Source organism: Myxine glutinosa, chromosome 2 (genome assembly GCF_964187855.1).
Source record: "Myxine glutinosa chromosome 2, kmMyxGlut1.1, whole genome shotgun sequence".
NCBI classification, from domain to species: domain Eukaryota; kingdom Metazoa; phylum Chordata; class Myxini; order Myxiniformes; family Myxinidae; genus Myxine; species Myxine glutinosa.
Genome location: NC_136262.1, coordinates 155999166 through 156020871, shown reverse-complemented (window position 1 = coordinate 156020871; position 21706 = coordinate 155999166). Strand labels below are relative to the sequence as shown.

General features: G+C 44.1%; 1 protein-coding gene across 1 annotated transcript in view; it reads right to left on the bottom strand.

Annotated features, from left to right (window-relative positions):
* Positions 1-19081, bottom strand: part of LOC137422247 (high affinity cAMP-specific and IBMX-insensitive 3',5'-cyclic phosphodiesterase 8B) — a 250684-nt gene extending 231603 nt beyond the window's left edge. Inside the window, exon 1 of the mRNA XM_078771846.1 lies at positions 18272-19081. Coding sequence (XP_078627972.1) covers positions 18272-18544 — 273 coding nt within the window. The 5' untranslated portion in view covers positions 18545-19081. The remainder of the gene's footprint in view (positions 1-18271) is intronic.
* Between the last annotated feature and the right edge of the window lie 2625 nt (positions 19082-21706).

Genomic DNA, 21706 nt, shown 5'->3' with positions numbered 1-21706 from the left:
TCTACAGAGCATGTCTCTGAACCCCAGTGACTATGGATGGACAATAGGTGTGCATGGGTATGAGCCAGTTCATAGATTTGGTCGTATTTTCATAGATAGTTCATAGTTCATAGACTGGACCCCACGGCTCCTGAGGAGCTATTGCAGTTCACAAGCTGTAATTGTCATGGAGATTGCAGCAACCAGCGATGCAGCTGCAAGAAGAATGGGGTCACGTGCATCTCGGCCTGTGGAGTCTGTAATGGCATTACATGCAGAAACTGCAGTCATGATGTTGTTGAGTCTGAAGAAGACATAGACAATGACTGTTGAAACTTCTGACATTGTGAATGAGAAATAACTCTTGAGTGTTATATATGTATGTGAAATAAAAGCTACTTTGTGTGTAAATGTAAAAGTGAAAATATAAATGTTAACAATCAACTCAGAATCATGAAAAACCCTTATTTGACCCCTCATAAGTTACTTAAGGGCCGATAAAAAAAAAAAAAAAATTCTCGAAAAAAAATTTTTCGGTACCCGAATTCAACAGCTTTTTTTCTGGGTTTCCCACGGGAGTTGAACTTCAACATTTTAACACATGTTATTACACACCTTTACAAACATATTGGTGAAGAAATTTTTTGGTAACAATTTAGTTAACAGATTTGTGAAATATCTCATAAAATGCCCTTACTAATTTAGACGAAAGAGTGACAATTTCGAGATGGTTAACCATAATTGTTCTATTTCTCAAGGCAAATCAGACTCTCAGAAAAAAGGAAAACTAGAGTAGGCCAGAAAATCACAACACAGAATCACATTAATCAAATTCATCGGTCCACAACTTTTTGAGATATCCTGCTTTGTATCGTTTTTGGCCCTATCTCCCAATGTTGAAGAACCACTTTTAAAATTCTACTAGCCGAATCCGGATCTTCACCAAAATATAATCAATTTGTCCTTGTCACATACGCTACTGCCAAATTTTGTCCGATCCGGCGACAACTTTTTGAGATATCTTGTTCACAAACAAGCGGAGTAACGGACAGACGACAGACAGGGGTGAAAACATATCCTCCATCCACCTTTAGTGGCGGAGGTAACGAGAAATATCCGTGGATGAGAGGTGTCGAGTTTAGACCATTTCCTGTTCGTACAAATAAGCGGTGGCAGTGTATATAACATACATACATGAGCGGACGCTTATCCTTTTACCAATAGATGCAAAATCGAGTACAATTTATCTTGTGGCCCTGGAACCAAACAAAACTAGATTATGAAGGCGATTTGTGTTCTCCAGTATTCAAGTATATAATTTAAATAAAAGCTTAACGAGGTTTAGAGGTGTATAAATGAATAAATTCCAGGTTTTACCACTGTTTTTACCAAGTGTCGATTACATCACCCTATCTAACACGTCACATTGGTTCTTCGTCCTTGTGGTTTGCGTCCTTTATAACATCCTTATAAACAGTAAGTTTCCTGTTTGGAATGATTTTCAATGTTGTTTGACTGCTAGGCAAATAGACAAAGTAAAATATTATCCACTTCTGTCTGCCCATGCACAATCGGGACAAATTCTAAGCAAAGTACGGCAAAACAAGAAACTAGTCTTCCTATTCATGTTCCGATTAATTTTCAAATATAACTTTTGATTTAAATAAGCTGTTCCTCGATCATAAACTGATGATGGACAGATGGATAAACATGAACCAATTGCTTAACCCTGCTTTTCACTTGATGTGCAAGGGGTAATTTAAAAACGATTGTGTCCGGATCTTCACCAAAATATAATCAATTCTTCCATGCAACACACCCAACCCGTCCACTAAGTTCTGTCTGAATTTGTCCAAACCCTTTTGAGATATTCTGCTCACAGACAAACATACAGATGTGAAAGCATAACCTCTCTCCACCTTTGGTGGTGGAGGTAAATATATAAGTATATTGTTACGGTTGTGGAAACCGACCCTGGGGAATTGCATTCAACATATAGGGAGGGTTGGCGTCAGTAATACGGCAAAAAGGCATCCGGCCTCCCTCCCCCCGGCCATGGCGGCAAAAATGGCGGCAAAAAGGGTTGGCGTCAGGAAGGGCATCCGGCCGTAAAACATTGCTTCAAATAGGGGACCGAAAAACAACAACAACCACGGTTCCCGAAAAAGGCCAACCCCCGCTTTGCGGGGAAAAATGGCCTCTAAAGGTGGTTTTATGTAGGGAATTCTAAGTTAGCTATTCTGTTAGTACATACTTAGACAGGAGTGATCCTTTCTTTTGTACAGGGGATGGAGGAACATGCATTGTGTGGGTTTAGCTTAGGACGTTCCCTTCATGTAATTCCACAACCTCCACTTACCTTTCATCTCACTTTCCAACTTTCAATCTATCTTTCAATCCTCACCAATCCCTCAACCTTTTTGTCCCCATGCTGCTATCCACCATACCCACCTCCACCCCTCTCTCCTCTCCCCCATTTGTGATGGTGCGCCAGTTTTATGTTTCAGAGTAACTAAGATTGTAGAATGGGCTTCCAGAAGTGCTGAGGAATAAATTGCTGTTCTTTTGGGTCTGATCTCCATATGTGCTCGTCTGAATATTAATTACTGTATGACGTGTGAATATCGTGCATTCTGGGAAGCATTGTAAACTGCTTTCAAACCTGCTTGATTGTGTCTTTTCCTTCATCGATTCGGCTTAGTTTATACTAAACTAGCAGAAGTACCCGGCATTGCCGGGCGGGGGAGAGGAGGGAGGAGGAAGGGGAGGGGAGGGGAACGGAGGGGGAGATGGAGGGGGCGAGGGGAGAAGAGGGGGGGGGTGGGGAGGCGGTGGGGGAGGGGAGGGGGGAGGGGGAGGGGGAGGGGGTGAGGGGGAAGGGGAGGGGGAGGGGGGAGGGGGAGGGGGAGGGGGGAGAGGAGGGGGAGGGGAGGGATGGGAGGGGGAGAGGAGTGGGAGGGGAGAGAAGTGGGAGGGTGGGGGAGGGAGGAGGGGGAGGGGGAGGGAGAGGGGGAGGGGGAGGGGGAGGGGGAGAGGGGAGGGCGAGGGGGTGGGGGAGGGCAAGGGGGTGGGGGAGGGTGAGGGGGTGGGGAGGGGGGAGGTGGAGGGGGAGGGGGGAGGGGTGGGGAAGGGTAGGGCAGAAAAGGAAGGGGTAGGGGGGAAAGGGAGGAGCATGGGGGAAAAAGGGAGGGGGAAAGGGAGGGGGAGGGGAGGGAGGGGGAGGGGGATGGGGAAGGGGTAGGGTGGAAAGGAAGGGGTAGGGGGGAAAGGGAAGGGCATGGGGGAAAGGGAGGGGAAAGGGGAGGGGGGAAGGGAGAGGGTAGGGTGGAGGGGGAAGGGAGGGGTGAAGGGTAGGGGGGGAGGGGGGAAAGGGAGGGGGTAGCGGGAGGGAGGGGGAGGGGAGGGATATAGATGGTTACTGGCAATTGATCACATCCACAAATGATGTAATCCCACAATTTATGTACTTTACATAACGTTAATAGGAATACATGGCCGTGTAGATGGGAAATACAGTTTGTTTGAAAAAATCACAAATATCAGATGAAAGTGAAAAAAAACCTATGTGGTGTGAATGGCAATGTTCCTCGCTGAAATGTGAAAAAACTGAATTACGTGCGAACTCATAACTGTGAGATTATGGCGGCAAAGTTGGAACATCACGTGATCCTAGCAGAAGTACCCGGCATTTGCCGGGTGGGGGAGGGGAGACCCATACATTCCCAACCCGTACATTCGCCCTCTCGACTCAAGCTCGTATTCGATTCGTATTTGAAATCGAAAGGGGAAAGGGGGAAATCCTTCGTATTCGAATTCGTAAACACGAAGTATGAATTAAAATTTAATTCATATCGCACAAAATCGACACAAAACACTGTCGCATAAAGCTGAAAAACGCAATGGTTTTTCGCCCTGAATTACATGCAAACGTGTGACATGTGACATGTGACCAGATGGAACATCATGTGATCGCTCTGAACGAATCAGCGAGCTGCTCGCACTGGCTGAGATTAGCGGGTACTTCGCTGAAATGCGCTGAGGTAAATATGAATAAAAAATATGGATCTCGTCAAATATTGTCTCGGCCATGTTCGTCCAGGCTCAATGGCCATTCTATGCCAAATATCAAGCACGTGAGCCTCTCCGTTTCGGAGTCTATCGGTAACATTACACACACACACAAACTGTGTTTTATATATATAGATAGACGGGAAGTTCTGCCCCACTAATTCACTCCACCGGATAGCCGAATCCCACCCTTGGTGGATTGTTTCACTCGGCCGTACGTAATCAGTAGACAGAGTGCCGAGTCGAGATCACCGATTCCCTAGTTAAAGTAACCATATCACTAGTACGGTAACGCGATTATTAAGAGCAAGCAACCCGTCAGGTCGTGGAATTATCGGTGGCTGACAGCTTCAGAGACGGAGGTCGAGTGGCGGGACCAAGTGACCCTCTCGGTGCATCCGGCACGCTCACCCGGACCTGTAACAATATACGAGTATTTATAATGGCCCTCGCAGGCCATAAAGGATTACGTCATTTTGAAAGTTGCATATTACCGCGACTACGTTCAGACCATTCGACCTTAGAGTCTATGTAGACTTTTACAGCAATTTAGACCTTTAATTTACAATCAATGACCTTTTATTTTGTGAATCCTTCCGTTTGTTTGTAGATTAGATTCCGTACTCTATCTCAGAACACCACACAAACATCCACAATGCCTGGTTATTTTACGTGTGTCGTATTACGTTTGAAAACCATGTACGGTATTGTACTGATTAACATGACAAAGCGAGTATACTTTTTTTTTTTAAGGGAATTTCTTGATTTGCAGAGATATAACATTACAACTGTCAAAGTGGCTGTTAAAATGTGATTTTCCTCCAGTGCTCTTAGGTCTTGCCATAGCCTATGGCCCTATACTGATGCCAAGACGCACACCGCGCAAACATCAATAGTGTCTCATTAAAATACAGTGTACAGGAGATACTTTTTTCAGCAATTAATACACAAACTGCACCGACACTGAGGGTGGGCACTGCTCGTATTGTATAAACTAGGGCATGCCCGTACTATATATATATCTAAAATTATATCCCCCCCCTCTATTTACATGAAATGGTTTGGTCCATTCGCAAAGCCAAAGCGAACGGCTTGCGAGTACGGTGACAATCCCCCCCCCCCCCTCTATTTACATGAAATGGTTTGGTCCAAAGCGAACGGCTTGCGAGTACGGTGACAATCCCCCCCTCTATTTACATGAAATGGTTTGTCCAAAGCGAACGGCTTGCGAGTACGGTGACAATCCCCCCCCTCTATTTACATGAAATGGTTTGGTCCAAAGCGAACGGCTTGCGGAGTTTGGTAAAGAAATCGCCATAGCGTGCACAAACGCGCAGGAAAGCGAAAGAATCGCAAATTAGTTTTAATTAGTTTTAAAACATAGTTATAACGCCAACATAGCGGCAACATAGTTTGCAACGTGAAATAAATGAATACGCTCTCAAATGTGCCGTCCGAGGCAGAGTCTGTTCGCCACGTTCGGCACACGTGATAGCTCGCTGCTCTCTGATTGGTTGAATCGTTTTTTGGACATAGCTCGCTAACTACTTGTCCGATTAATATGAAACCTTGAAAAGGCACATCCTCGGGTCCCCAGCAATATACCTGGCAAGTTTCAAGTATATCGGACCCGTGGTTGTCGAGAAACAGCGGTCACAGACAGACACACAGAGATTACTGGCATTATAGATAGACTAGGGCATGCCCGTACTATATATATATCTAAAAGTATATCCCCCCCCCCCCCCTCTATTTACATGCAATGGTTTGGTCCAAAGCTAACGGCTTGCGAGTACGGTGACAATCCCCCCCCTCTATTTACATGAAATGGTTTGGTCCAAAGCTAACGGCTAGCGGAGTTTGGTAAAGAAATCGCCATAGCGTGCACAAATGCGCAGGAAAGCGAAAGAATCGCAAATTAGTTTTAATTAGTTGTAAAACATCGTTTAAACGCCAACATAGCGGCAACATAGTTTGCCAACGTGAAATAAATGAATACGCTCTCAAATGTGCCAAAAAAAAAAAAAAACGCTACCCGTACGCTCTACCCCGCCCGTACGCCCGTAAACAAAAAAAACAACGCTCTTCGCTTCCGCCCTTCGCTCTGACTGAATTGGGAGAAATAATGCGCATAAGAAATCGAGAAATTATTATTTTCTCCGGAAGAAATCGAATTACGTACCGTAATGGCGCACGCGCTGGGCTCAGCATCAGCTCGCTCTCACATCGGCCACGCCTACGCAATAACGCGTTCTGTGATTGGATGCCGGAAGTGCAGTCCTCACTGTCCGGAAGGTCGTATATCGCAGTTACGATGAATCGCAAATTAGTTTTTATTAGTTTTAAAACATAGTTTAACGGCAACATAGTTTGCAAACGTGAAATAAATGAATACGCTCTCAAATGTGCCATCCGAGGCAGAGTGTGTCCGCCACGTTCGGCACACGCGATAGCTCGCTGCTCTCTGATTGGTTGAATCGTTTTTTGGACATAGCTCGGTAAGTAATTGTCCGATTAATATGAAACCTTGAAAAGGCACATCCTCGGGTCCCCAGCAATATACCTGGCAAGTTTCAAGTATATCGGACCGGTAGTTGTCGAGAAACAGCGGTCACAGACATACAAACAAACAAACAAACGTACAAACAAACATACACACAGAGATTACTGGAATTATAGATAGATAACAGAACTGCACCAAATAGCAATGAACACGTATGTATGTATGTATGTATGTATGTATGTATGTATGTATGTATGTATGTACAGGTAGGGGGAAAAAAGCACCTGAGCGAATGAGGGGACCCATGTATTAATAAAGCAAATAACATCCCAGCATGCTTAGGGTCATATAGTATAAAAATGCTGCACAGGCCTGGTTGCCTATAATTATGGCTAACATGGCTGCAAGAGCAGACCCCCCTCCCCCCCCCCGCCCCCCAAAGCCCCATCCACAGAGCACGTGTGGTCGTCCAATGGTTTGATGAGCATGACACTGATGTTTTTCATATGGCATGGCCTTCTCAGTCACCAGATCTGAATCCAATTCAGCATTTATGGGATATTCTGGAACGACGCCGCCTGAGACAGCGTATTCCACCTCCATCAAACAGGTGTGAGTTGATTGACTTTCTCATGGAGGAATTGTGCCGCATCCCTCCTGCAGAATTCCAAACGCTGGTGGAGTCTATTCCAGTATGTGCCATGGAAGTCTATTCCACAGGTGACTTTACATTGGCATTGCCATTTTTTTTGTCCACTACGTGTATGTATGTACACATACACATCCCTGCTGTCACCCACCTCCCTCTGCGTACATAATAAATAGAAAACCGAAATATTCTTATCTATACCAAAACATGTTTGCTCTTGACTTATTTTTTGTGTTGCATATTTTTCTTCTGCTTCATCAAATCACAACTTTTCACCTTGCCTATGCCTTTTTTTTATTCTCAGCTTGTTTGTCCATCGTCTATCCATTCAAATGCTGAGCATCAAGCAACGAAGCAGCATGTACCATTCTTTAAAGCATTTCGTGTGACTTGGCAGGTGTTTGAACCACTGACCTCCCAGACTCAGAAAGGACACTCTAACCATTACACCACCAAGTCTGGTTCCTGTGGCTTACCACTTGATTATTTACTTCAACGTGATCCACCTAAATCAGGGGTTCTTAACCTTTTTCCCTGTCAAGACCCCCAACGGATTGCCCACGATGTCCCCATTCCCCCTTCGCCAGACTGTTGACTGACCAAGGTGCACCAAAGGTGCGCATAGCTAGGGGGGACTGAGGGCATGTCCCCCTAGAATTTTTTTGATTTCTAGGTGCTCTGTTGTGCATTCTAAGGGGTGTTTTTACTTTAATTGCTTATTTTCTTTGGATGAAAATTGGTAACTTATCACCCAGAAAATGGGCCAAGTTCGGGGATCAGCGCCTGATTACCAGTCCCATTAGGTTCCAGTGTGACTTCAAAATATCTCAATAGCTTAGTTTTACATATGGATAATTAGGAACAGAACAGGAAAGAAAATCATTAGGATTTCATCCCTATTTATTTCTTCGCTTGTTAACAAAGAAACAAAACAAACCAAACTAAACTAAAACATGCAAGTTGTACGCAAGCCGTTTGACCAATCTAGTGAGATTGTTGCTGCTGTTTTCGTGCAATCAGAATATGGAGTCGGGGCACAGTTCGTGACGACGCCACTCGCATGTCATCGGACACATCAAGTCGATTTCTCCACTTTGATTTCAGGTTCAATAATGCAGAGAAACCTGTTTCACAGAGATACATATTTATTATACATTTAAAGTTGATGTTTCATTGAATTTATTACAATTTATTATTATAATTTATTACGAGTGCGAGTCCCATACCCCCAGATTTTGGTCCCCATACCCCTAAGGGGTATGGATACCCCAGGTTAGGTTAAGAACCCCAGACCGAAACGTTATTCTTCACATACCTATTAATTCAGTCATACGTTACCATATAATAAAACAAACTTGAATTCTGTAAACCCAGGAAGCAAAAATCAAAGACGTGTGTCCAATGTTCAAGTGTTTGCAAGGCTCAGGTTAGTTTATAGGAGTTTATTTTCCAGTTTCTTTCTTGGCCTACTAGGATGGAATCTCGACCGTGACTTATTAGCGGAAGTTTACATCAGGGAGAGTACGCATCGAGGGTAAGTGCTCGGTTCAAAAGACTTCATTTAGCTCCATTTGGCACAAAGCACGACGTGGATCTCTCATCTGCATGGTATGTGGTTAACAATGGAGGCCCTGTTCCACGTGGACGCCCTGATGAAGGTCGCACTTTGTCGCCGAAACGTCAGACTGCCTTCTTGCCTAGCGTTTAAAAAATACGTCAAATTTATTTTGCCGTCTTGTTAATTTTTGTTTTCTCAACTGCATAATATTTGGTGAAAATCTCAATATATATATACAAAAAATTATCAAAGTAAATAAATATACAGTACAGTACAGTATACAGACATACAAAAAATTATCAAAATAAATAAATATACAATACAGTACAGTATTATATATATATACAGTATTCACAAAAATTATCAAAATAAATAAATATACAGTACAGAACAGTATATATATATATGCAAAAAATCAAAATAAATAAATATACAATACAGTACAGTATATATATATATATATACAAAAAATTATCAAAATAAATAAATATACAATACAGTACAGTATTATATATATATATATTCACAAAAATTATCAAAATAAATAAATATACAGTACAGAACATTATATATATATGCAAAAAATTATCAAAATAAATAAATATACAATACAGTAGAGTATATATATATATATATATATATATATATATATAGTTATATATATATATATATATATATATATATATATATATATATATGTATATATATATATATATATATATATATATATATATATATACATACATACAAAAAATTATCAAAATAAATAAATATACAATACAGTACAGTATATATATTGTCGTGCTGGCTGGTGTTAGAGCCTGGTGTTGGCTTAGCGGTTAGGGTGCCGGCTTGGGATCCTAGGATCCTGGGTTCGAATCCCGGTCGATCGCTGAATTAACACCAGGGGGGTTGACTCAGCCTGTCATCCTTCCGAGGTCGGAAAATTGAGTACCAGCTTGCTGGGATGAATGATCACGGTGTGTACCCCGGCTTAGAATAGGTACACCGTATCCCTGCGCATCGTAAGAGCGTGACCAAGGGTTGGCGTCAGGAAGGGCATCCGGCCATAAAAACATTGCCTCAAACAGGGAACCATGATTGTCATGGGGCCCACAAGGCTAACCCACGCTCTAGCGGGGAAAAATGGCCTTAAAACGATCAAACGAAAAAGGCGTCCAGTGCAAAGAGCACAAAATGTCGTCCAGCGAGCCCTTTTGTAACTTTGCCATGTGACGTCAGTTCTGGCGCGCCACCAACCAGAGCCTCATAGCTTCCCGCCATTTGCCGACCCTCCTCGCACCTTCCGCTCTGATTCGCTCCAGGTTCGCGCCTTCCGCGCCAACCAATTGCACAGTCCTCCTGGGCGTGGTTACAGCTCATCTCACGCGATGTTGCTAGGCCAGCTGGTGGTGTGGCTGGCGGCGGCCATCCGGCGGTGCCCCGATCTGGCTGCCTGCCGGTCTTCTTCCAAGGTCATTGTAAGGGAAGGGAACTAATTAATGTGTGCACTAAGGACCTATCTTGAGATATATGTTTATATGAGTGTCATATATATGTTTATATATGTTTATATGAGTTTATTTATATGAGTATGAGTTTATATGAGATATGTGTTTATATGAGTGTGTTGCCATAAGGGACAAAGGAATGATTACCAGGTCTGACACACAGGGGTTTATCTTAGTCCCTACAACTATTTAACACACGAACATCCTTGTATGTTCACAGGTATACACTTACCCTGACAAACCGCCTAAAAAACACAGAACTTATTAGAGGTAGATTCCCTATCGCGACAGTCGAAGCATGTTACCTATCCAGATCTACCTGGCTCTAGATATTCCTTTACCCCCTGACATAACAATATATACACAACCAGTCAAAAGTTTTTGAACACCTCAATATTTCCAGTTTTTATTGAAATTTAAGCAATTCAAGTCCAGTGAATAACCTGAAATGGTACAAAGGTAAGCAGTTAACTGCTCGAGGTTTAAAAAAAAGTTTAGGTTGGCAAAAACGGGAAAATAATGCAAATTGCACAGTTATATTGCAAAAAAGGCCTTCAGGGAACAAGTAATGGGTTAACAACTTACAGCTGTTATGCAGCAATGTAAGTAAATTAAGCCTTGAAAGTTGATGCAAACAATTCCTACAGCTGTCCCAACCTCTGCTGATTACTTGATTACAAACCCCCTGTCTGTACAAAAGCAGTATTGGAACAAACTGTTATTACACCCTCTGAAGCATTATTTGGACAATATTGCACTGCAGGACGTAGTATGTTGCTATCATAATGGCAAGAAAAAGGCAATGAACAAAGGAAGACAGACAGACCATTATAACCCTCAAAAGTGTAGGTCTTTCCTTTAGAGAAATTGCAAGAAAGCCAAGGTATCAGTGAGTAAAGTTTCCGACACCATCAAAAGGCACTTGGAAACTGGAGGAAACTCTGCCTGGAAGAGGTCTGGCAGACCCAAAGCCACAACAGAATCAGAAGACAAGTTTCTGAGAGTCAACAGCTTGCGTGATAGGCGGCTCACAGGACAACAGCTTCAAGCACAGCTTAACACTGGTCGAAGTAAGCAAGTCTCAGTTTCAACTGTGAAGAGAAGACTTAGAGCTGCAGGTTTGACATGTCGAGTGGCAGTAAGAAAGCCATTGCTAAGATGGAAAAATAAGAAAAAGAGACTTGCCTGGGCCACGAAGCACCGCCAGTGGATTACTGAAGACTGGAAGAAGGTCTTATCAAATTTTGATTCATCGGTCCATATCGTTGGTTCATCACGCAGGATTTTGGACGCCGTCGAGTAGGCAAAATGATGGTTCCTCAGTGTGTGACACCAACTGTCAAACATGGAGGAGGAAGCGTGATGGTCTGGGGCTCTTTTGCTGGATCCAGAGTCAGCGACTTGCACAGAGTCACTGGCACCCTGAACCAAAAGGGCTACCACAGCACTTTGCAGCGCCATGCAATACCCTCTAGTATACGCCTAGTTGGTCAGGGGTTCATCCTACACCAAGATAATGACCCAAAACACACCTCCAGGCTATGTCAAAACTACCTTAGAGGAAAAGAACAAGACGGTAGGCTTCAAATCATGGAATGGCCAGCACAGACGCCAGACTTAAACTCCATCGAGCTGGTTTGGGATGAAAGCAAAGCAACCTACAAGTGCAACACATTTGTGGGAACTTCTGCAACAGTGTTGGGAAGAACTTCCCAAACAATATTTGATTTCCATTGCAGAAAGAATGCCATGAGTGTGTTCGGCGGTTATATCTGCAAAAGGTGGCTACTTTGCTGAGTCAAAGATTAAAATTAAATTTTGTTAAACAAAATGATTCTATGATTTCTTTTTTATCTCCAATTGTTTATTTGTTCTATGCTTAATTTCAGAGTACATTGAGACATTAAACTGCATAAATTTCAATAAAAACTGGAAAAACTGATGTGTTCTAAAACTTTTGACCGGTAGTGTATATACAAAGAATATTATCAAAATAAATATACAGTACAGTACAGTGTATATATATATACACACACAACAACAACAACAACAACAAGCATTTTAAGGCCATTTTCCCTGCAAGAGTGGGGGTTAGCCTTGCGGTCCCCATGACAATCTTCTCCATTTTGCCCTATTTTCTGCATCTCTCCTTGTTAACCCCCTTGCCCGCATTTCTTCTTTCACCATCTTTAGCCAAGTCTTTCTCGGTATTCCCCGTCCTCTACTTCCTTCTACATTCATTTCCATCACTCTTCTCAACCAGTCACTTTCATCCTTCCTCAACACATGACCAAACCATCTCAACCTTTTCCTCTTCACAGCATCCATCACAGGCTCTATTCCCATCATCTTTCGCAATTCATCATTTGTCTTCCTCTCTCTCAACGACACTCCGCACATCCACCGAACCATTCGCATTTCCACACTTTCCAGCCTTCGTTGCTTCTCTACATTCATGACCCATGTCTTGCTCCCATAAATCATAACACTTCTCACACATGCAGTATACACCTTTCCCTTCAGCTTCAACGACGCTCTCCTCCTCATCAGAACGCCACTCAGTTCCCGAAATTTCTTCCATGCACATCTCACTCTAGCAACCGTTGCGTGTCTGATCCACCTTCTCCATTCAGCATGTCTCCGAGGTAGCAAAATGTTTTCACACCTTCCATCTTCACGCCGTCTCCAAGATCCAACTCAACATTTCCTCCATCTGCAGCTCCCTCTGTGCACACCTTACATTTGAATGTAGCTGCCACATTGGTTAATGACCGTCTCAGACCACTACATTTTTGATGAACCCACTCAGTGCACATTGTACATTGAATGGAGTTCACTCCGACACCCTTCCTGCACACAGCACATGGCCACTTCCCAGTTCTTTCCACCTCACCACATGCTTTACCACTTGCCATCACCTTCGTCTTTCCTATATTCACCTTCGGACCTTTTGTCTCCATACATTCCTTCCACTTGTTCATCTTTTCTTCAGTCCATCCATACTTTCCGCAATCAACACCAGATCATCTGCATGCAACAACTCCCACGGTAAACCCTCCTTTACGGTCTGAGCCAGCACCTCCATCACAGCTACAAATAGTAGTGGACTTAGTACCGACCATTACATTACAGGACTCATTACATGGGTAATGAACGTAGAGCAGCAACGAAGGTTGGAAAGGGTGGAAATGCGAATGGTTCGACGGATGTGCGGAGTATCGTTGAGAGAGAGGAAGACAAATGATGAATTGTGAAAGATGATGGGAATAGAGCCTGTGATTGATGCTGTGAAGAGGAACAGGTTGAGATGGTTTGGTCATGTGTTGAGGAAGGATGAAAGTGACTGGTTGAGAAGAGTGATGGAAATGAATGTAGAAGGAAGTAGAAGACGGGGAAGACCGAGAAAGACTTGGCTAAAGATGGTGGAAGAAGAAATGCGGGCAAGGGGGTTAACAAGGAGAGATGCAGAAAATAGGGCAAAATGGAGAAGATTGTCATGGGGACCGCAAGGCTAACCCCCGCTCTAGCAGGGAAAATGGCCTTTAAAATGCACGTTGTTGTTGTTGTTGTTCGTACCGACCCCTGATGCACTCCCACCTTCACCTCAAACTCACCACTGTTCCCGTCCATCTTCTTCTATATATATAAAAGAAAGTTTTTGTTTGTTTGTTTCTTTGTTTGTTTGTTTGTTTGTCTGTCTGCACGCACTAATCTCCTGAACGGTGAAAGATATGAGGAAACCTCTGAAACAAAAAATGTTGGGACGGGCCCCGGGAAAGGTTATAGGCTAGGTGGTGAGGTCAGTCGAGGCCGCCTCGGCCGGGCTGGGCCCATTTCACAATTGAAAGCCGAGCTGAATTATAGTAGTCAATCTTCTACGGCCACGAGTAAAAGCTGAATTATAGTGGTAAATTCATTCAAAAAGAACTGAAAATGTTGGGACGGGCCCCGGGAAAGGCTATAGGCTAGGTGGTGAGGTCAGTCGAGGCCGCCTCGGCCGGGCTGGGCCCATTTCACAATTGAAAGCCGAGCTGAATTATAGTAGTCAATCTTCTACGGCCACGAGTAAAAGCTGAATTATAGTGGTAAATTCATTCAAAAAGAACTGAAAATGTTGGGACGGGCCCCGGGAAAGGCTATAGGCTAGGTGGTGAGGTCAGTCGAGGCCGCCTCGGCCGGGCTGGGCCCATTTCGCAATTAAAAGCTTAGCCGAATTATAGTAGTCAATCTTCTACGGCCACGAGTAAAAGCTGAATTATAGTAGTAAATTCATTCAAAAAGAACCCGGACAACGCCGGGTGCTTTCGGCTCGTGTATATGTATGTATGTATGTATGTATGTATGTATGTATGTATGTATGTATGTGTGTATGTATATATATATATATATATATATATATATATATATATATATATATATATATATATATATATATACATCCATACATACATACATACATATATATTATTCCCACGTATATTTTTTTATTTTGCTAATTTTTTGTGTTGTCGTTAGATAGATTTATTTGCTGAATGCCCCAAATATTCTTCTTTCTATAACGGCCACAATTATTCCCACGTTATTGTGGGATTGGCCTTGGGAAGTTTTTGGCCCAAGTGTTTTGCGAACTGTCTGGCCAGGCCTGACGTTCGACTACGGTTTGGGCAGGAATTTGGAATTTGGCCATGGTGTCGGAGATAGCTCGCCTACTCTTCGTGAAGGACACCGCAGAATCTTTAACGTGCAGCGACTAATGCCAGCAGATGGGACGCCCATCGGAGGGATGGGCACACACATCGCCAGACAGGTGAGTGTACATACCTATAGGCCAGCCTGCCAGCCCTGAATGCCCGAAGTATAAAACGTAATACCATAAGAATGCCATAAGAATAATACCATAAGACCATAAGAATACATCGTCGACATAAAAATAAATATATATATATAAAACGCGGGGCTTGTTTGTACACCACCAAAGGTCGACATAGCCTTACTATACGCTTACAGATCCCAAACAATGAATCAAAGTGGTCCACAAGCACACTCACCCTCCACTGGACCAATTGCATCCGCACCATAAACCCAATCCAACGCGACATCCACCAAATGGGCAAGGGAGAGTCAAACATTGGGGGTAAGGACAGGGGTAAAGAGATATGTCACACACAGGACATCAACACCCACATTCATGGAGACGTCGGTGTGGTTTGGTTCATATTATAGGAATTCTCACATCATCGTGAAGTAAAACTGAAGTTTCAATTTGAATCTTTTAAAAACTAAATAAAACCGTTTGACAATTTTTTTTTTTTAAGCCAGAGAATTAAACTAAGACTTTGCTATAACTCACACAATATGAGCCAAACAAACAAAGTTAAGGATCTGATGGAAATGTCCCAAAAGTTCCCACCCATCGACAATGGCGCGTTTCCTATGGCGCGCGAGGTGCACGCGCTCGAACAATAATAAAAATGCGGGAAAATACAACAGCGTCCTGGAAGGAAGTCGTTATTACATCGTTGGGATCATGCTTACGTCATCGCTGCACTATCACCGAGGTCACACTGGGGTGTTATTGTCGGACCATCACCTGGGATCATGCTTACGTCATCGCTGCACTATCACTGAGGTCACACTGGGGTGTTATTGTCGGACCATCACCTGGGATCATGCTTACGTCATCGCTGCACTTTCACTAAGGTCACATTTGTGTGTCTTTGTCGGACCATCACCTGGGATCATGCTTACGTCATCACTGCACTATCACTACGGTCACACTTGTGTGTCTTTGTCGGACCATCACCTGGGATCATGCTTACGTCATCACTGCACTATCACTAAGGTCACACTGGGGTGTTATTGTCGGACCATCACCTGGGATCATGCTTCCGTCATCGCTGCACTATCACTAAGGTCACACTGGGGTGTTATTGTCGGACCATCACCTGGGATCATGCTTACGTCATCGCTGCACTATCAATAAGGTCACATTGGGGTGTTATTGTCGGACCATCACCTGGGATCATGCTTACGTCATCGCTGCACCACCACTAAGGTCACATTTGTGTGTTATTGTCGGACCATCACCTGGGATCATGCTTACGTCATCGCTGCACCACCACTAAGGTCACACTTGTGTCATTGTCGGACCATCACCTGGGATCATGCTTACGTCATCACTGTACTATCACTAAGGTCACACTGGGGTGTTATTGTCGGACCATCACCTGGGATCATGCTTACGTCATCGCTGCACTATCACTAAGGTCACACTGGGGTGTTATTGTCGGACCATCACCTGGGATCATGCTTACGTCATCGCTGCACTATCACTAAGGTCACACTTGGGTGTCATTGTCGGACCATCACCTGGGATCATGCTTCCGTCATCGTTCGACCAATACTATATCAAGTGTCATGATTACATCATCGTTGCACCATCCGAGCATCATGTGCACGTCATTGTTCGACCTCCACCTGCTTTGTTCAATTTATCATCAACGTCACCGGCAGGAAATGATCTGAGTCAACAACACAGTGGAATGACCAAAACGTCAACAATTTCAAGTGACTCAACAACCTCAAAGTACACACATCCATCCCCTGTGAAGGAAATGTCGATTAGTATTGGGGAGATTATGGTACCCAACATGCTCACCTACAAGGTGATGATCAACAAATGGACAGAATTCTACAAAACAATGAGCTCTGGTGAACAATACAATTGTGATGCTGCTCTCTAAGGTATTTTGTACTCGTGGGTCGAACAAAACACCAAAGGTAACAAAATATGAACTGAATTTTGAGGCTTTTGCACAAACCATGTTTTATATCGTTTTTGGCCGCATCTCCAACTCAATGGTGAAGAATCACTTGAAAAATTACCAAAAAAATTCTCGTATCCGGATCCGGATTTTCACCAAAATCGAATCAATTAATCCTTGTCAGACTGAAAATTTAAAAAAAAATTCTCGTATCCGGATTTTCACCAAAATCGAATCAATTAGTCCTTGTCAGACTGAAAATGAAAAAAAATTCTCGTATCAACAAATTCGAATCAATTAATCCTTGTCAGACAAAAAAAAAAAATCGTATCCGGATCCAAAATCGAATCAATTAATCCTTGTCAGACTGAAAATTTAAAAAAAAATTCTCGTATCCGGATTTTCACCAAAATCGAATCAATTAATCCTTGTCAGACTGAAAATTTAAAAAAAAATTCTCGTATCCGGATTTTCACCAAAATCGAATCAATTAGTCCTTGTCAGACTGAAAATGAAAAAAAATTCTCGTATCCGGATTTTCACCAAAATCGAATCAATTAATCCTTGTCAGACTGAAAATTTAAAAAAAAATTCTCGTATCCGGATTTTCACCAAAATCGAATCAATTAATCCTTGTCAGACTGAAAATTTAAAAAAAAATTCTCGTATCCGGATTTTCACCAAAATCGAATCAATTAATCCTTGTCAGACTGAAAATGAAAAAAAATTCTCGTATCAACAAATTCGAATCAATTAATCCTTGTCAGACTGAAAAAAAAAAAAAAAAAATTCTCGTATCCGGATCCGCATCTTCACCAAAATCTAATCAATTCGTCCTTGTCAGACTCGCAACCCGTCCACCAAGTTTCGTCCGAATCCGTCCATAACTTTTTGAGATATCCTGCTCAGACAGTCAGGCAGACAAGTTCTTTCTTTGGCCCAAGTCTTTCACGAACTGGATGGCCAGGCCTTACATTCGACTTAGTAGTCAGGGCAGGAATTTGCAATTTGTTCACAATGCCGGCGATAGCTCGCCTACTCTTCGCGAAGGACACCGTATGATGGACACACACATTGACGAAGCACCCGTTTACAGCTGAGTCGCGATTCGAACCCAGGCTCGACGGGTTAAAGGCGAGCGTGCGGTGGCACGTCTCGTTCCGAGAACTTTTTGAACGCGTCGTGTACCGTCAGCACCGCTCGCGCACATGGTTAAAGCGACGCACGTGACCACCTGACCTTGATACTGCAGCGACTCGTCTGCGTCTCCGCTTCGGTGCTGAACGAGTCGACCCCTCTGCAGGTGCTCCTCCGCGCAGGACACGCGACGTACGCCGCCTCGGACACCGCCAGCGACGTGTCCTTCTTGAAGAAGAGTCCGTGAACCGCCGCGGCGCCGCCTCCCACCTGGGACACGCCGCTCGCAGGCAGGTGTGGAGACGTCGAATCGTCCGACTCTCGGCAGTAGATGACCCCGCTTTGCGAGACGTGAATGCTGGGGGCACACCCCATTAGACGAGCATGGGGGGGGGGGGGCGACCGGGTTAAGGGGAATGAATAAATAAAAAGACGAAGGCAAGTTGGAAAGGTGAGAGGCAGGTAGGTAGGTGTGCACGGATTTCCAAGTGGGGTCAAGAAGTTGAGGGTCAGGAAAATCGCGGGAAGCGAGGAAGGAAGAACGAGCAGGAAATGAGGATCAGAATGAGAAATGAGAATGAACAAGAGTGACTAAAGGTGGAGGAGGTTTGCAGGTGATGACGGTGGATGATCACAAGGGGCTCCGAGTGGAGGAGCCGCCGATCGGAGGAGGGAGCTCGGGGCCGGACGACGTGACCATGGACGACACATCGACGCACACGAGGCGGGATGACAAACGTTTGAAATCCTTCGGAATCCCTAATGCCATCTTCGCTCCAGAGGCTCCGTACGTCATCCCGCCCCGGGCTCCGTGCACGGTAACCTGGCGTGCGTGATTACCCGCACGTGTCGCATCCCCGCACCTTCGACTCCGCGGCTCCCACGGTCTGGAGCCACGGGCAGCGCGCGCGGTGCGTGTGCGGACGACCCCCCGCCCCCTCCCCACCGCGCGGAATGGGCTCGCGGCGGTGACGTCAATGCAAACGAGCTCGGCCTCAGCCAATAGGAAAGCAGGCAGCGCCAGTGGAGGATTCAAATCGAGCTGTGACGTCGGCTGCATGGCACTGTGGTTAATCTGGAATAACATAAATGATAACCTGTGATTTATAACTTTCATGAGCACGGCGGATCGAATTGATAACCAGCGATGATTATAACAAAAAATTCTTTGGATTTGTTATAATAACGGTTAACTGTTGATGGGTATGGGTGAGCAGGGTTGTGCTCCGTTACCAATGAGAACGGCACTCCATGGAGAGGTTACCTCCGCCAGGCTGAACAGTGTTTGTGTTTTGTATTCCACTGATAGGATCTGGATTCGGATCTTCACCAAAATCGAATATATTCGTCCTTGTCACACACCCAACCTGTCTACCAGGTTTCATCCAGATCCGTTCATAACTTTTTGATATATCGTGCTAAACAGTTTTTGGCACTAACACTCAATGGTGAAAAATCACTTTAAAATATTCTACAGTCCGGATCCGGATCCAGATTTTCATCAAAATCGAATCAATTCATCCTCATCAACATAGTGATGCAGTGACGTAGCGATGGCAGGGCGGACTGGGCGACCGCCCCCAGCGCGAAGTGGATGGGGCACCAAATGACACCCTCTCAAAACACCTTTTCTTGCTCCATTTGGTTGAATATAAATATAATACAACGGGCTCCTCATGAGAGGATAAGACGTAACTTTTTTACATTTAAAATTTTACTTTTTTATATTAAAAAGCACATTTCACATTTTAAACTAGAACGCCACTCAGTAGAGCGCATACTCCCGCCGTGGGTGGCCGCTGCTGAGCTCTGTCTTCCAATGGTAAAAAAAAAATCCTTCAAAAAATTCCTGGATCCAGAATAATATCCTGAGCTTCACCAAAAACTAATCAATTCTTCCTTATCCCAAGGGCAATCATCCCACCAACTTTCATCCAAATCCGTTCAGAACTTTTCCAGATATCTTGTTCACGAACACACAAACACACGGACGGACGGACACGATCGAATGCATTACTCCCTGGCGGGAGTAATTATGTGCTGCATCTTAAGGTCATGACGTTTACAAACTCTTTCCATCAAGTGTAACGTTGTCGTAATTACTAATCACCTCCACACAGTAAATAAATCCGTATTAATAATTATGGGGCTGTCGGCTGCGTAAATACATGAGATGACCAAAAGTATGCGGACACCCTTTCAAATTTGTGGATTCGGCAGTTTCAGCCACACCTATTGCTGACAGGTATATATAATCAAGCACACAGTCATGCAATCTCCATAGACAAACATTGGCCGTAGAATTGGCCGTACTGAAGAGCTCAGTGACTTTCAACATGGCACGGTCATAGGATGCAACCTATCCAACAAGTCAGTTCGTCAAATTTCTGCCCTGTGACGCGTCCTTCTTCTGGAGTGGTGTAAAGCTCGCCGCCATTGGACTCTGGAGCAGTGGAAACGCGTTCTCTGGAGTGATGAATCACGCTTCACCATCTGGCAGTCCGACGGACGAATCTGGGTTTGGCGGATGCCAGGAGAACCCTACCTGCTCGAATGTATAGTGCCAACTGTAAAGTTTGGTGGAGGAGGATTAATAGTCTGGGGCTGTTTTTAATGGTTCGGGCCCCTTAGTTCCAGTGAAGGGAAATCTTAACGCTACAGCATACAATGACATTCTAGAAGATTGTGTGCTTCCAACTTTGTGGCAACAGTTTGGGGAATGCCCTTTCCTGTTTCACCATGACAATGCCCCCGTGCACAAAGCGAGGTCCATACAGAAATGATTTGTTAAGATCGGTGTGGAAGAACTTGACTGGCCTGCACAGAGCCCTGACCTCAACCCCATCGAACACCTTTGGGATGAATTGGAACGCCGACTGCGAGCCAGGCCTAATCGTCCAACATCAGTGCCCGACCTCACTAATGCTCTTGTGGCCGAATGGAAGCAAATCCCCGCAGCAATGTTCCAACATCTAGTGAAAAGCCTTCCCAGAAGAGTGAAGGCTTTTATAGCAGAAAAGGGGGGACCAACTCCATATTAATGCCCATTATTGTGGAATGAGATGTTCGATGTTCGGGTGTCCACATACGTTGGGTCATGTCGTGTATGTTATATTATCAAATTGTTTCGTGATTATTCAAACGGATAAGGTAATATAAATTCTGTAATACGAAGATCGCCCATGATTGGCCGAAGGGAAAGAGAGGTTGCAATTGTTGGACAGTTATTTCGTAATGATGTAATTACGTGTTGATCAGATTCAGATGTCTCGCCGTAGGAGCCCAATTTGCGACAGCGAGGATCACGTGACAAGTTAGTTATTTAACAATTCCTTGTCCCTCTCTCTTTTCCTTACGATTATTGGATTGGAATCCACTGATCTCTGTACTAACTGAATATGGTGCCTAATATTAATTGGTCCTGAAGTCCTGAAGCCACCGGAAGTGCTCTATCCGGATATTGAAGTCACCGGTAGTGCTCCACCGCCATATTACTTCTCCCACAACACAGAAAATCTCATTTGCGTCAATACACAT